General features: G+C 45.2%; 1 protein-coding gene across 1 annotated transcript in view; it reads right to left on the minus strand.

The window, feature by feature from the left end:
- LOC131952171 (protein timeless) overlaps window positions 1-16,410 on the minus strand; it is a gene marked incomplete at its 3' end in the record, with an annotated part of 36,188 nt that overhangs the window by 5,020 nt on the left and 14,758 nt on the right. Inside the window, exons 4-6 of the mRNA XM_059314725.1 lie at window positions 2,110-2,192; window positions 638-696; window positions 140-311 (exon numbers count right to left, since the gene is read on the minus strand). Coding sequence (XP_059170708.1) covers window positions 140-311; window positions 638-696; window positions 2,110-2,192 — 314 coding nt within the window. The remainder of the gene's footprint in view (window positions 1-139; window positions 312-637; window positions 697-2,109; window positions 2,193-16,410) is intronic.

A 16,410-nucleotide genomic window follows, 5' to 3' on the forward strand; every position in this document is an offset into this window, starting at 1 on the left:
GGTTTTTCACAGAAGCCAGAGCAGGGCCTGGCCGGGACGGCTAGTATACATATATATGAGTATATATGTATATATGTGTCTATGTATTTGTATATATGCAGAATCAGCCATTTAACAGTGCGTTTGAATGCCGACTAACTTTGTGTAATATTTCCTTCATGTTGGTGCTCAAAGACTTGAGAAAGTCCAGGTCAGTACACTGGTGCTTGGTGCTGCTGATTAGGTTGTTGACCTCATTCCTGTACAGCTCATTAATCACATAGGACGGCTGGATGCACATGTCAAATGGCTGCGTCAAATTTGCCATCAGCCTAAAGCATAAATGATCTAAGTCATTATCTATTTCTAATGTATTTGCTTCTGTGTAGTGTTGGTCAACAGGTTAAGCTTAAGGTCAACTAGGTCAGCTAATCCTAACTTGGCAAATTCAGCTAATCATAATGAATGGTAACATGCTTTGAACTTCTAATGGATCCAAATATTCTCTTCTACAACAACAAAGAGACCCATAGTGATATCAACATTTTAAAACTTCTGTATATTTCACAACAGGGATTTCATATGATATTTCTTTTAGGACCCAGCACACCTATCTTTAAATGCACTCATTAACTTAGCCAAATTAAGATTGTCTTACCTGACAGCTTTACCAAATATTTCCTCATCATTGCACACCTTCAGCAAGGGCACTAGATCCTGCAGGAAAAATACAACACAGCATCAGTCAAAGCAAGATTTAATGCCACTTGTTTGGAAAACTTAACTCTGACAATGTAAACATGATATAAAGGTGAAATTATTTTTAAAAGTTTGAATTTTCTACACAAAAAAACTAAAAAAAAACCCCATCAGTTTCTAACTTTTAAAGTAAAATTATCGTCTTCCATTTTGTGATGCACACAACTACGACCATTGAGCTTGGAGTAATTTCCCATTGAATCTCAAAAAACAAACAAATCTGACGTGACAAGTGTTGCAAGCCTTTTTATACTCCTATGGTCACATGACCATGTTGTTATTTAAACTTTAAAAACAAAAGATCGACTTTAAATAAAGCAACACCGCGGGAGACTGAAGACCCTGAAAGTATTTTCTGGAAGACAAGAAAGTACGGCATGTGCCAGAAGTGCTGGCAAGGGCGTGGGGCTGGAAACCTGAGCCACTCACAACATGATGTAATTCCTGGAGGCGCTCCAAGACACGTGCGATGCCGGCTGGTTCAAGTTTACGTCTTGTTGTGTTCTTTTAGGTGAGGTCATTGTTGTGTTCTTTTAGAGGTAAGGTCAAGTATTGTTGTGTTCTTTTAGAGGTAAGATCAAGTATTGTTGTGTTCTTTTAGAGGTAAGGTTGAGTATTGTTGTGTTCTTTTAGAGGTAAGATCAAGTATTGTTGTGTTCTTTTAGAGGTAAGGTTGAGTATTGTTGTGTTCTTTTAGAGGTAAGGTTGAGTATTGTTGTGTTCTTTTAGAGGTAAGGTTGAGTATTGTTGTGTTCTTTTAGAGGTAAGGTCAACTGTTGTTGTGTTCTGTTAGAGGTCAGGTAAACGAATGTCCTGTTTACAAATTAGAGATTGACACATTTGATGCTCTATTATCAACTATTGTTAAACCTTGTAGATTTCCAACCCGGGGCATGGGGGAGGGAGATTTCACAATCACTTGAAATATTGGGATTTACTTGATCTACTTCACCTTCTGTTAAAACATTTAGAGTAACTATGATGAACTAGAGTTCCTACAATAAACATCAAGTCAGTTTTTTATTTCTAACATGAAGGAGGGAAGGAGAGAGAATGTGTGCTAATATTTTGGATGTTTCCAACAGAAAAAAAAAAAAAAATGAAAAACACATAAAAGATGTATGGCTTTGTTGTGACAATTCCAGTCTGTGACAAACAACTTTTGAACAGACGACCAAACGGCCAGAGCAAAAATTGTAAGGTCACTGTCATTTGATATTTTAAAAACTTAAATAAAAATGAGGTTAATAATAAAAAAAAAGTGCTGGAAAATGTGTTAACATGTATCTAAAAATAACTTGAAAAGAAATCAAATGTGACAACCGGATGGGATTGTGGGTGGAGCAGGGTAGATTAGGGGTGAGTACTCACATTTTCCAGGGACATGCGTCTTCTGACATCAAGGGTTCTCTTGTCTTCATTCAACAGGGCATCAATCATCTCCTCCAGAACCTCTGTGGAAGTGTTCGGGGAATAAGTGGAGTCATTAGATCACACGTCATTAGATCACACGTCATTAGATTACACGTCATTAGATCACACGTCATTAGATTACACGTCATTAGATCACACGTCATTAAATCTTAGAGTTACACACGTCGTTAAATAAAACGTCATTAAACCACACGTCATTAGATCACACGTCATTAGATCACACGTCATTAGATCACACGTCATTAGATCACACGTCATTAGATCACACGTCATTAGATCACACGTCATTAGATCACACGTCATTAAATCTTAGAGTTACACACGTCGTTAAATAAAACGTCATTAAACCACACGTCATAAGATCACACGTCATTAGATCACACGTCATTAAATCTTAGTGTTAACACAGGGTATACATGGAAATATACACAAGTCACTAAATCCTATTTTAACACAAGGGAATAAGTGGAGATATACACGTCATTAAATCTTTACCTACACACCAACTTAATTATATAAAGTTGAAATAAGTGCCAATTTTGGTTAGAGTTAAACTAATTGTAGTTAAAAATAGTAGAGCCGATCAAAGATTCATACAATCGATCAAAGATTGGAATAGCCAAACAAAGAATCATACAGCCGATCAAAGATTGGAATAGCCGACCAAAGATTCATACAATCGATCAAAGATTGGAATAGCCGACCAAAGATTCATACAATCGATCAAAGATTGGAATAGCCGACCAAAGATTCATAAAATCGATCAAAGATTGGAATAGCCGACCAAATATTCATACAATCGATCAAAGATTGGAATAGCCGACCAAAAATTCATACAATCGATCGAAGATTCAAACAATCGGTCAAAATTTGGAATAGCCGAACAAAGATTGGTATAATCTGATAGAGATTGGTACAATAGAACAGAGTTTGCTACAGTTGACCAAAGAATTGTACTATAAGTATAAGCCAAAGTTCCATTTAAAAAAGAAATACAAAGTTAATGTTATGTTAAACAACAGTCATTTTTATCGGCGTCCACGTGCCGATGAAGATATTTAAAAAAAGATCGTTGAACAAGATCCTGTGATGACAAATTTCCATCTATGACCTGGTATTTCTATGACAGATTTCGACATATACATCTATATATTTATATGTTTATATATATATATATATATATATATATATATATATATATATATATATATATATATATATATATATATATATGCCTATATAAACTAGCTACCCTTCCCTTGATGACAAAACCCTGCCTACGCCCCTGATGAGTACTAGCTCTAAAACGAGCCTGAAAGAATCCCGCGAAACATCTTCTAACTTACATTAAAGGACAGCTTGTTTCTATATCGGGGCGGCTGATTAGCGTGAGCGGGGAAAAACCGTTATGATTTTTAATTTCATTAGGCCGATATTTACTTTCTGCCGCTCCTTTTTTTTTTTAAATTTAAATTACTTATACATCGTATAAATCCTTAAGAAAACCGTGAGACTCATCCCAAGTTTTATTCAATCTAATTACTACTGCTAATGAAGAGTCGTCAACTTTAAGAATTTTTCCCATCTGAATTTTGTTAACACTGTAAAGCGTGAACTAAATATGTTGAAGAGAAAGTTTCAAATAATTTCTGACAAAGAGACTTCTAGGAGGTGTGTAGATGGAGGTAGTTCTTCCACGCTGTCAAGACATAAGCAAGCGGTCAAGTGGAATTAGAGGGGAGACACGGAATGAATGACACGGGGAGGGGTGTGAGTGGACAACAGGAAATGCTAGCCCATGGATGGATGGATTCGTCCGCATTTTTTTTTTTTCCAAAATGGGAAGTAGTGGGGTTGCATCCTTAATAGTGCATAAGGGTCAAATAGAAATGTAAAAACAAAAGTTAAATAAAGTCGAATAACAGTTAGGTATATCTCACGCAATCAACAAGCGCCTGCAGTTAACATGGTGAGATAAAGTTACATAGAGTTCAGAAACCAAAGGATGATTGGAGACACTAGGTTTAAAAAAAATAACATTGAAAATAGTTGATAACTTTCACGAGTCTTACCTTGTCAATAGAACTCCCAGTTTTTCCAAGAAAAATGATCATAGACAAAAATGTAATAACACTTTTATGTTCAGTTTTCTTCATTAAAAATACAGGACCCCACTAGATTTTAAAATAAACACAATGTTGTGAACACTTGATAAACTTTTTGTACACAAAGACTATCAGTAGACAAGTCTACAATGTAGCATATACGTTCAGTGTACCAGCGTACAAACTGTATTCACAAACACAAAATCAGTAGACTTGTCTACAAACTAAGTGGCATATAACATCCGTGTACAGTATACAAACTGTATACACAAGAACAGTGCACCACGCTACACCACCCGTATATCAACTGACGAACCAGCAGCGGCAGATAATCGCTGTCTCCAGCAGAAGATCCCTGCGTTAAATAGCTATCAATATCTGATCGAAATCTCAAAATGCCGAGATAACCAAATTTTCAAGGTGACGACAGGCGAGGAAGGAAAAAAAAAAGATTCACATTTCTTTTTTTTTATTAATTAAATAGAAGCCATATCTTTTGTTTTGTTTAGCGACTTATTGAATTTCCGAGGGTAAAAATAACCTTGCTAGTTAGTACTTCTAAAAATCTTCCTATCAACCAAGAAAGTTATTTTCTCTCCAGTTGAGTGAGTTATCTTCTCTTATTTTGGCCCCGTGAATGGGAAAGTATGTGAAGTAATTTGACGGATATGGTCTTGGTATTTAAACTAATTATGTATTATTAGGTTTGAAATTATTTTTTCCCTTCTACTGAGTAGAGCTGGAGGAGTGTCTTAAATTAGGTCACACCTCGCCGACGACAATGTTGAGGAAGTCACGTTGGGACGGAACTCATTTTTGTTTTGTTCTTGTTTTAAAATGTTAGACGGATGACATGCAAAAAAAACTACAGATAAAAAAAACAATCATACATTAAATGATGGGTTTTAAAGAAATATATTAATTTATTCAGGTCATGCCCGTCTTTTTTCCGTTATCAGTCACGTGACTCGCACGTGTCGTTAAAGAAGTTCAATGCCGATTTTCTATTGGCTGTCCTCTATGTTCAGTTTTTTATCTATTCAACTCCTTAAATAAAATAAAAAATTTGCTCTCTACATGAGCCAACACTTAAGTCACGCATCGTCACACGAACATCTCAACATAATTTTGTCAAAGAACGTTAACATTGATTTTTAAAAAATAATGTCTTAAATAAATGAACTAGAATGTGTTGACCCCACAAATGAAAATACGATCTATATTCCGACCCCCTGAGGCCAATGATATCTTCTGACCCCAATAATGGAAACAGTAAGATCTGTATTCCGACCCCCTGACTAACTAGTAGGCCTTTAATGACCTGACTCCACTAATACAAAACAGTACGATCTATATATCCCGACCCCCTACTAAACTAGTATCTAAACAAAAGCGACCATATCAGGTCGTGTATGATAATAGCTGACATTGACCTGATGACGTCATTCAACCATATCAACACAGACGTCCATACCGTCGGGTTGACACCAGATGACAATGCATTTCTTGATGCACTAGTGTACAGGTACAAATTTGCTCTGAATATTTTAAACAAGGCTAAACGGGACGTACACTGGGGTGTGAGTTGGGGTGTATGATGGGGGTGTGATGGGGTGTGATGGGGTGTGTGATGGGGTGTGTGATGGGGTGTGTGATGGGGTGTGTGATGGGGTGTGTGATGGGGTGTGTGATGGGGTGTGTGATGGTGTGTGGGATGGGGTGTGTGATGGGGTGTGTGATGGGGGGTGTGAAGGGGTGTGTGATGGGGTGTGTGATGGGGGTGTGATGGGGGTGTGATGGTGTGTGGGATGGGGTGTGTGATGGGGGTGTGAAGGGGTGTGTGATGGGGGGTGTGACGGGGTGTGTGATGGGGGTGTGATGGGGGTGTGATGGGGGTGTGGGATGGGGTGTGTGATGGGGGTGTGAAGGGGTGTGTGATGGGGTGTGTGAAGGGGTGTGTGATGGGGTGTGTGATGGTGTGTGGGATGGGGTGTGTGATGGGGGTGTGAAGGGGTGTGTGATGGGGGGTGTGAAGGGGTGTGTGATGGTGTGTGTGATGGGGGGTGTGAAGGGGTGTGTGATGGTGTGTGGGATGGGGTGTGTGATGGGGGTGTGAAGGGGTGTGTGATGGGGGGTGTGAAGGGGTGTGTGATGGGGTGTGTGATGGGGGTGTGATGGTGTGTGGGATGGGGGGTGTGAAGGGGTGTGTGATGGGGTGTGTGATGGGGGTGTGATGGGGGTGTGATGGTGTGTGGGATGGGGTGTGTGATGGGGTGTGTGAAGGGGTGTGTGATGGGGTGTGTGATGGTGTGTGATGGGGGTGTGTGATGGTGTGTGATGGGGATGTGTGATGGGGTGTGTGATGGGGTGTGTGATGGGGGTGTGTGATGGGGTGTGTGATGGTGTGTGATGGGGTGTGTGATGGCGTGTGTGATGGTGTGTGATGGGGTGTGTGATGGGGTGTGTGATGGGGTGTGACGTCACGAAGAAGACGGTGTTGCGATACCTGATGTGCCCTTATCTCCCTCCTTAGGAAGAGCCAAGAGACGAACATCAAAACTAACAGCTACAAGATGAAAACATGACGGAAAACCCAACAAATCAAAGCGGTTATTCCCTAGCATCGAAGTTATGTTTCGTAAACTTCATTAGTAACATATTGGAGTTATTTTGTTTATTTCTTACTGTTAAAGGTAACATTTTGATGTTGTTTTGTTTATTTCTTACTGTCAAAGGTAACATATTAGTGTTATTTTACTTCTCACTGTCAAAGGTAACATGTTGAAGTAGTTTCGTGACTTGCGATTATATTGGGTACGTTTCCTGACCTTTCGCCATTAGAGATTTCCTTCAGCCATGGGATAAGTTATCATACAATGTCATAGTCTAGGACAACCCATAATACAAAAATATGAGTTTTCTTTAAAAGTAAAACGTTGATATTTTCATCGGATCTAGGGTTTTCACCAAACTAAGATTGAAGAATGAGATTTTGACATCTGATTTTTCTGACGAAGACATGTGGTCGAAACTCAATGTTTATGTTGGTGTTGGACATTTTCAAAGCACGAACTTCTGTGTTGTTTTTGGTACATTTGTCGTGAGGATTTCAGGCCAGATATGTTTAAAATATCTACAGCAAGCATGTAAGAAATGCCAGGAATGACTCAGCTGATAGCGCGTACCAAGCCTGCTCCGTCCACGAGATCCCAAGGTCAAGGTTATTCTAGATAATGGCAGACGACACGACTGTCCATACGACGGCGCACTTGCCTGGAAAACACGATTGATCAGGATAATGGTCGGAACATCACGGAGTTATCGGAACGACCTTGAACTTGAAAGACATCAAAACAAAGATTTGCCACGCTAGCAGTTTTGTGACAAGACAGGCTGCGGGGGGGGGGGGGGGGGGGGGGAGAAGATAGGATGAGCAGTTGAATCTAGGGAAATAACTTCGTTTTTTAAGCCCCGATAATGATGATAGCAGTATGCAAATAGCTTTTTAAAATTCGAGCGACGTATTAAGGATGGGCATATTCAAATATACACCTTATGTGGACACTGTTTGAAGTTATTTTTATATATTTCTTCATATGTTTTAACGATATAACGGGATGGTTGGAGAGCATATATTATTATCTAACCGCGACTTTATTAAACTGCTAAGTTTACTAGCACGCATGTTGTGTTACGTCCATATTGCTTTACACTTTACACCATTTCGTGTTGCCCCCTTGTGGTATTGCTTGGTTGTATTGCGTCCCTTGTTAAATAAAGCCTTTCTAGTATGGCTGGTACCCTTTTAGCAGGGTGCCCTTTTAGCAGGGTGCCCTTTGTGTACTGTGCCCTTTTTGTATGGTGCCCTAGTAATTTCGCGACCTTGTAGTTTTTTGTTTTTTTGTGTTTTTTTTTTACCATTTACGGAAAAAAATGACTTGAGTTAAGAACGATCTAAATGTTTACATTATCTTTACCAACCACGATCTTTAATAAAAGTTTATTGCTCACAAAGTGCAGCAAATATTGAGCACGTGATCCAATGTTGCACAACGCACGTGCCTGTGATGTAACGAGGCACAGCCCGGCGACAACATCGACACGACGACCTAGAAAAACCTCAGCAAAATGTCAAGCCTTCCTTCAAGAAAATTCCACCCTAATCTGGGGTGATCAATACGGATTGTTCAAGGTGAGCCTGGGCTTTGGTGGTACGCGGCGCCGGGGGAGGTGTTTGGTGGTAAAGTTCTCTGGTGGCTAGAATTATGTAATCTATTGGTCAATGGGTATCTGGGGGGTGGGGCGGGTATTGGGGGGGGGGGGTACTTTACAAGGATATGATAAACATTGGTAAATGTATGGGTGGGGGTACTTTACAAGATGATAAACATTGGTAAATGTATGGGTGGGGATGGGGGTACTTTACAAGGAGATGATAAACATTGGTCAATGTGTGTGTGTGTGGGGGTACTTTTCAAGGATGCGATAAACAATGGCAAAAGTGTATGTCTGTATGTGTGGGAGGGGGTTCTCTATGTACACATTTAAGATACACCTATGTTCCTGTGTAAGAGCGATTACTGGCGTAACCATGTGAAAAATTGGTGCATTTGGTTTATACGAAAACGTAAACGATCAAGATGGCGCCCTTAGATCGCTATGTTGTGTTCTCTACGCCACTGCCCTTCATCCAGTATACTATAAAATGTGTTCTAGAACCTATTAAAGGTGTGAATAGAGAGACGGTGCTCGTAGACTAGACTAAAAGATTTTGAGCAAATAATTGGACCTTAATGTACCACGTGACACTCTCCTAAGTACTATTTATAGGTTGTTAGCACGCTTGTGTGACGGCGTGGTCGGATGGTAGAGCATACGACAGCTACCCCAAGAGCCTCGAGGTTCGAATCCTGAATTCGTGTCAGTAGAGGGTCTCTACCCTGCTCTGATGGGTACCTAACTCACGTAAGGGAAAATTAAGGCGGTTGGGTATAGTGCTGACCATACTATCCCTTCACATGCCGAGGTCACGGGAACAGGTGAACTCTACTTCACCTGTGCCACGGTTAAAATGGTACTTTATACATACTACTAACGCCTTTACAAATACATGCTTGTCTTAACCCCAGAGGGGCAGCGAGCCAAAACATATCCCAGCTGAGGGAGGACGAGGTCTGACAACAAAGCTTGCAGGCAGTAATGTGTATCGGCAGTGTTGCCGTAATCTCCTTACACACGTTCAGTGTTTCTTGCAGACATCTCTTCCAGGTTGCACCACCCCCCCCCCTCTCTCTCTCTCTCTCTCAAACGAAATAGAATTTATATAGAAAACATACTTTTACCAGCGTCTCCCGCACCCTACTCGGAGAAAAAAGTATGAAAGAAACACTGCACACGTCCTCATCCCACCCTTAAATTTACAATTACACCCCTCCCCTCACAAGACGGTACCGCCATGGTGACGTATCTTTATTTCATACACGTGTGTCCCCATTGGCTAATCAGATGTTGGTGTTAACACCGTTATTGGCCACGGACTTGATGTACCGAAAAAAAAGTAAAATCTCACAAAACGCATACGTCAGCAGCTAAAAGTTTAATTTGTGGAAAAACTAACAAAAACCCAGAGAAAAAAACAAAACATAATACCTTATAGGAGTTGTAAGTTTTAAAAAGTAGGTCACCAACTTCTCGTTTTCGCATCTCTCCCTGGCCAACGAGATTCCGAATTTGAAGTGGGAGAGACCGAGACTTACAGGCCCTATAACGTCAACAACCGCTAAAAAACCATATCAACGTAGGCAGCGACTAGCTTATATATGGCAAAACAAAACACTCACCCCCTAAATCAAAACAAGATAGAAAAGTCAACAGTACCTAGCTACTACATGCATATTTTACTATCTATCTTACATAGTTTCTTTCAGACATTTATCTTTTTCGGGAAGAGTTTACAATTTCCGGGGGGGGGGGGGGAGGCGGGACGGACACTGGTCAAAATATGTATTGTCTACCTAAATTATATATATATATATATATATATATATATATATATATATATATATATATATATATATATATATATATATATATATATATATTATTTTAATTCATTTATCCCCGGCACTAATGATCTCTAAAAATTTCTCTCTTTCTCTCTCACCCCTACCCAGCGTGCTATCTAGAGGAAACCACTACTTAAGCATGAATTTAAAGCAACTTTTTGTTTTAAAAATCCCATAATTCCCCTACCTAACACTTACCGTATCCAAGGCGCGAGTTGCTATGGCAATCACAGAGCAGCTTCTTGTAGCCCATGGCGTATACGAAACAATACGAAGCGACTCCACACCACAAAGTGACCCGTCGGTTTTTTCTATCCATGTGGCATGGGCAAGCAGTGAAACTGTTTATTTTAAACCATTCGTCATAGAGTCGATAGCATCGCTGTCCACGCACCATCCCCCACACCAATCTACAACACTGGATCTTTTACCTCGCTACTGCAGTCACTTGTTTTCGAGATTATTTTTAAACCGTATTTTGATTCAAACTTAAATTTTACGCATGCGCGGTCAAACGATGACGTCAAAGGAGACGATTTCGTGACTTGAGTTCCTGTATAATGAAATTGGCTCTAGCAATCAGCCGGATTTGAATTCTGAAGACAATTTATTGGGAGATGACTGAATGAGATGACCTTAAGGTCATGAACATCGGTGGTGTCTACAAGACAAAGGGCGTTAACTCAGTGTTCAATTAACACAAGATTTTAAATACATAAACAAACATAGGAACAAAACATCGGATGGAGAGGCTATTCTAAGTCACAAATGTATATATTTATATATAAATTAATACATAAATTTACACACGCACAAACACACATACATACATACACACATACATACACACACACGGTTTGGTCGGATGGTAGAGTTGACGACTGTTCCTAAGTTCGAATCCCGGGTCGTCCATGAGTCCACCCATCCCCAATGGGTACTTGACTCACGTCACGTTAGGGAAAGTAAAGGTGGTTGGACGTAGTACTGATCACACTATCCCTTCATTCGCCGAGGTCACAGAAACAGGTCAACACTACTTCACCTGCCCCACGGAACGTCAGGGTAACTAGTTAAAAATGGAAGCATGCATAAATTTAAAACCGCGGCTTACGTGGTACCCAGATAAAGAGAACTATCAATCTACATGTTATAGTTATGTTTATTTCTGAAAATGTATAAAACAGGTTCAGTTGGCCTCCATTAAACAAACACAACACTATACCATAATGTAGATAAAGCGTTACATAACTAAATTATTTTTATCCGCCAAAAATTCCCAGAGAGTAGACATATTACTGAGCCAGAAATAGACAGACATTAGCGCTATAAGATAGGTCTAAGCTCCAGTCGTATCTGGTTTCCGTTGGTCGTTTGGGTTTAACAATGGCAGGTCAGTGATAGCACCGGGTCTATGGGTCAGTGATAGCACCGGGTCTGTGGGTCAGTGATAGCACCGGGTCTATGGGTCAGTGATAGCCCTGGGTCTGTGGGTCAGTGATAGCACCGGGTCTATGGGTCAGTGATAGCCCTGGGTCTGTGGGTCAGTGATAGCACCGGGTCAGTGATAGCCCTGGGTCTGTGGGTCTGTGATAGCCCTGGGTCTATGGGTCAGTGATAGCCCTGGGTCTGTGGGTCAGTGATAGCCTGGGTCTGTGGGTCAGTGATAGCCCTAGGTCTATGGGTCAGTGATAGCCTGGGTCTGTGGGTCAGTGATAGCACCGGGTCAGTGATAGCCCTGGGTCTGTGGGTCTGTGATAGCACCGGGTCAGTGATAGCCCTGGGTCTGTGGGTCAGTGATAGCACCGGGTCAGTGATAGCCCTGGGTCTGTGGGTCAGTGATAGCCCTGGGTCTGTGGGTCAGTGATAGCCCTGGGTCTGTGGGTCAGTGATAGCACCGGGTCAGTGATAGCCCTAGGTCAGTGATAGCCCTAGGTCTATGGGTCAGTGATAGCCCTGGGTCTGTGGGTCAGTGATAGCACCGGGTCTATGGGTCAGTGATAGCCTGGGTCTATGGGTCAGTGATAGCCCTGGGTCTGTGGGTCAGTGATAGCACCGGGTCTGTGGGTCAGTGATAGCACCGGGTCTGTGGGTCTGTGGGTCAGTGATAGCCCTAGGTCTATGGGTCAGTGATAGCCCTGGGTCTGTGGGTCAGTGATAGCACCGGGTCTGTGATAGCCCTGGGTCTGTGGGTCAGTGATAGCCTGGGTCTGTGGGTCAGTGATAGCACCGGGTCTGTGGGTCTGTGGGTCAGTGATAGCCCTAGGTCTATGGGTCAGTGATAGCCCTGGGTCTGTGGGTCAGTGATAGCACCGGGTCTGTGGGTCAGTGATAGCCCTGGGTCTGTGGGTCAGTGATAGCCCTGGGTCTGTGGGTCAGTGATAGCCCTGGGTCTGTGGGTCAGTGATAGCCTGGGTCTGTGGGTCAGTGATAGCACCGGGTCTGTGGGTCTGTGGGTCAGTGATAGCCCTAGGTCTATGGGTCAGTGATAGCCCTGGGTCTGTGGGTCAGTGATAGCACCGGGTCTGTGGGTCAGTGATAGCCCTGGGTCTGTGGGTCAGTGATAGCCCTGGGTCTGTGGGTCAGTGATAGCCCTGGGTCTGTGGGTCAGTGATAGCCTGGGTCTGTGGGTCAGTGATAGCACCGGGTCTGTGGGTCAGTGATAGCCCTGGGTCTGTGGGTCAGTGATAGCCCTGGGTCTGTGGGTCAGTGATAGCACCGGGTCTGTGGGTCAGTGATAGCCCTGGGTCTGTGGGTCAGTGATAGCCCTGGGTCAGTGATAGCCCTGGGTCAGTGATAGCCCTGGGTCAGTGATAGCACCGGGTCTATGGGTCAGTGATAGCCCTGGGTCAGTGATAGCACCGGGTCAGTGATAGCACCGGGTATGTGGGTCAGTGATAGCACCGGGTATATGGGTCAGTGATAGCCCTGGGTCAGTGATAGCACCGGGTCAGTGATAGCACCGGGTATGTGGGTCAGTGATAGCACCGGGTATATGGGTCAGTGATAGCCTGGGTCTGTGGGTCAGTGATAGCATCGGGTCTGTGGGTCAGTGATAGCACCGGGTCTGTGGGTCAGTGATAGCCCTGGGTCTATGGGTCAGTGATAGCCCTGGGTCTGTGGGTCAGTGATAGCCCTGGGTCAGTGATAGCACCGGGTCAGTGATAGCACCGGGTATGTGGGTCAGTGGTAGCACCGGGTCTGTGGGTCAGTGATAGCCCTGGGTCTGTGGGTCAGTGATAGCCCTGGGTCAGTGATAGCACCGGGTCTGTGGGTCAGTGATAGCACCGGGTCTGTGGGTCAGTGATAGCCCTGGGTATGTGGGTCAGTGATAGCCCTGGGTCAGTGATAGCACCGGGTCTGTGATAGCACCGGGTCTGTGGGTCAGTGGTAGCCCTGGGTCTATGGGTCAGTGATAGCCCTGGGTCTGTGGGTCAGTGATAGCCCTGGGTCTGTGGGTCAGTGATAGCCCTGGGTCAGTGATAGCCCTGGGTCTGTGGGTCAGTGATAGCCCTAGGTCAGTGGTAGCCCTGGGTCTATGGGTCAGTGATAGCCCTGGGTCTGTGGGTCAGTGATAGCCCTGGGTCTGTGGGTCAGTGATAGCCCTGGGTCTGTGGGTCAGTGATAGCCTGGGTCTGTGGGTCAGTGATAGCCCTGGGTCTGTGGGTCAGTGATAGCCCTAGGTCTATGGGTCAGTGATAGCCCTGGGTCTGTGGGTCAGTGATAGCACCGGGTCTATGGGTCAGTGATAGCCCTGGGTCTGTGGGTCAGTGATAGCCCTGGGTCTGTGGGTCAGTGATAGCCCTGGGTCTGTGGGTCAGTGATAGCCCTAGGTCAGTGGTAGCCCTGGGTCTATGGGTCAGTGATAGCCCTGGGTCTGTGGGTCAGTGATAGCCCTGGGTCTGTGGGTCAGTGATAGCCTGGGTCTGTGGGTCAGTGATAGCCTGGGTCTGTGGGTCAGTGATAGCCCTGGGTCTGTGGGTCAGTGATAGCCCTAGGTCTATGGGTCAGTGATAGCCCTGGGTCTGTGATAGCCCTGGGTCTGTGGGTCAGTGATAGCCCTGGGTCTGTGGGTCAGTGATAGCCCTGGGTCTGTGGGTCAGTGATAGCCCTGGGTCTGTGGGTCAGTGATAGCCTGGGTCTGTGGGTCAGTGATAGCCTGGGTCTGTGGGTCAGTGATAGCCCTGGGTCTGTGGGTCAGTGATAGCACCGGGTCTGTGATAGCCCTGGGTCTGTGGGTCAGTGATAGCCCTGGGTCTGTGGGTCAGTGATAGCACCGGGTCAGTGATAGCCCTGGGTCTGTGGGTCAGTGATAGCCCTGGGTCAGTGATAGCACCGGGTCAGTGATAGCACCGGGTATGTGGGTCAGTGGTAGCACCGGGTCTGTGGGTCAGTGATAGCCCTGGGTCTGTGGGTCAGTGATAGCACCGGGTCTGTGGGTCAGTGATAGCTTTGGGTCTGTGGGTCAGTGATAGCACCGGGTCTGTGATAGCACCGGGTCTGTGGGTCAGTGATAGCACCGGGTCTGTGGGTCAGTGATAGCCCTGGGTCTGTGGGTCAGTGATAGCACCGGGTCTGTGGGTCAGTGGTAGCCCTGGGTCAGTGATAGCACCGGGTCTGTGATAGCACCGGGTCTGTGGGTCAGTGGTAGCCCTGGGTCTGTGGGTCAGTGATAGCACCGGGTCTGTGGGTCAGTGGTAGCCCTGGGTCAGTGATAGCACCGGGTCTGTGATAGCACCGGGTCTGTGGGTCAGTGATAGCCCTGGGTCTATGGGTCAGTGATAGCCCTGGGTCTGTGGGTCAGTGATAGCCCTGGGTCAGTGATAGCCCTGGGTCTGTGGGTCAGTGATAGCCCTAGGTCAGTGGTAGCCCTGGGTCTATGGGTCAGTGATAGCCCTGGGTCTGTGGGTCAGTGATAGCCTGGGTCTGTGGGTCAGTGATACCCTGGGTCTGTGGGTCAGTGATAGCCTGGGTCTGTGGGTCAGTGATAGCCCTGGGTCTGTGGGTCAGTGATAGCCCTGGGTCTGTGGGTCAGTGATAGCCCTAGGTCTATGGGTCAGTGATAGCCTGGGTCTGTGGGTCAGTGATAGCCTGGGTCTGTGGGTCAGTGATAGCCCTGGGTCTGTGGGTCAGTGATAGCCCTAGGTCTATGGGTCAGTGATAGCCCTGGGTCTGTGGGTCAGTGATAGCACCGGGTCTATGGGTCAGTGATAGCCCTGGGTCTGTGGGTCAGTGATAGCCCTGGGTCTGTGGGTCAGTGATAGCACCGGGTCTGTGGGTCAGTGATAGCCCTAGGTCAGTGGTAGCCCTGGGTCTATGGGTCAGTGATAGCCCTGGGTCTGTGGGTCAGTGATAGCACCGGGTCTGTGGGTCAGTGATAGCACCGGGTCTGTGGGTCAGTGATAGCACCGGGTCTGTGGGTCAGTGATAGCCCTGGGTCTGTGGGTCAGTGATAGCCCTAGGTCTATGGGTCAGTGATAGCCTGGGTCTGTGGGTCAGTGATAGCACCGGGTCAGTGATAGCCCTGGGTCTGTGGGTCAGTGATAGCACCGGGTCAGTGATAGCCCTGGGTCTGTGGGTCAGTGATAGCCCTGGGTCTGTGGGTCAGTGATAGCACCGGGTCAGTGATAGCCCTGGGTCTGTGGGTCAGTGATAGCACCGGGTCAGTGATAGCCCTGGGTCTGTGGGTCAGTGATAGCACCGGGTCAGTGATAGCCCTGGGTCTGTGGGTCAGTGATAGCCCTGGGTCTGTGGGTCAGTGATAGCCCTGGGTCTGTGGGTCAGTGATAGCCCTGGGTCTGTGGGTCAGTGATAGCCCTAGGTCTATGGGTCAGTGATAGCCTGGGTCAGTGATAGCCCTGGGTCTGTGATAGCCCTGGGTCTGTGGGTCAGTGATAGCCCTGGGTCTGTGGGTCAGTGATAGCCCTGGGTCTGTGGGTCAGTGATAGCACCGGGTCTGTGGGTCAGTGATAGCCCTGGGTCTGTGGGTCAGTGATAGCCCTAGGTCTATGGGTCAGTGATAGCCTGGGTCTGTGGGTCAGTGATAGCACCGGGTCTGTGGGTCAGTGATA

The sequence above is a fragment of the Physella acuta genome, unplaced genomic scaffold, assembly GCF_028476545.2.
Source record: "Physella acuta isolate Inbredline_101_S28 unplaced genomic scaffold, ASM2847654v3 ptg000856l, whole genome shotgun sequence".
Lineage (NCBI taxonomy): Eukaryota > Metazoa > Mollusca > Gastropoda > Physidae > Physella > Physella acuta.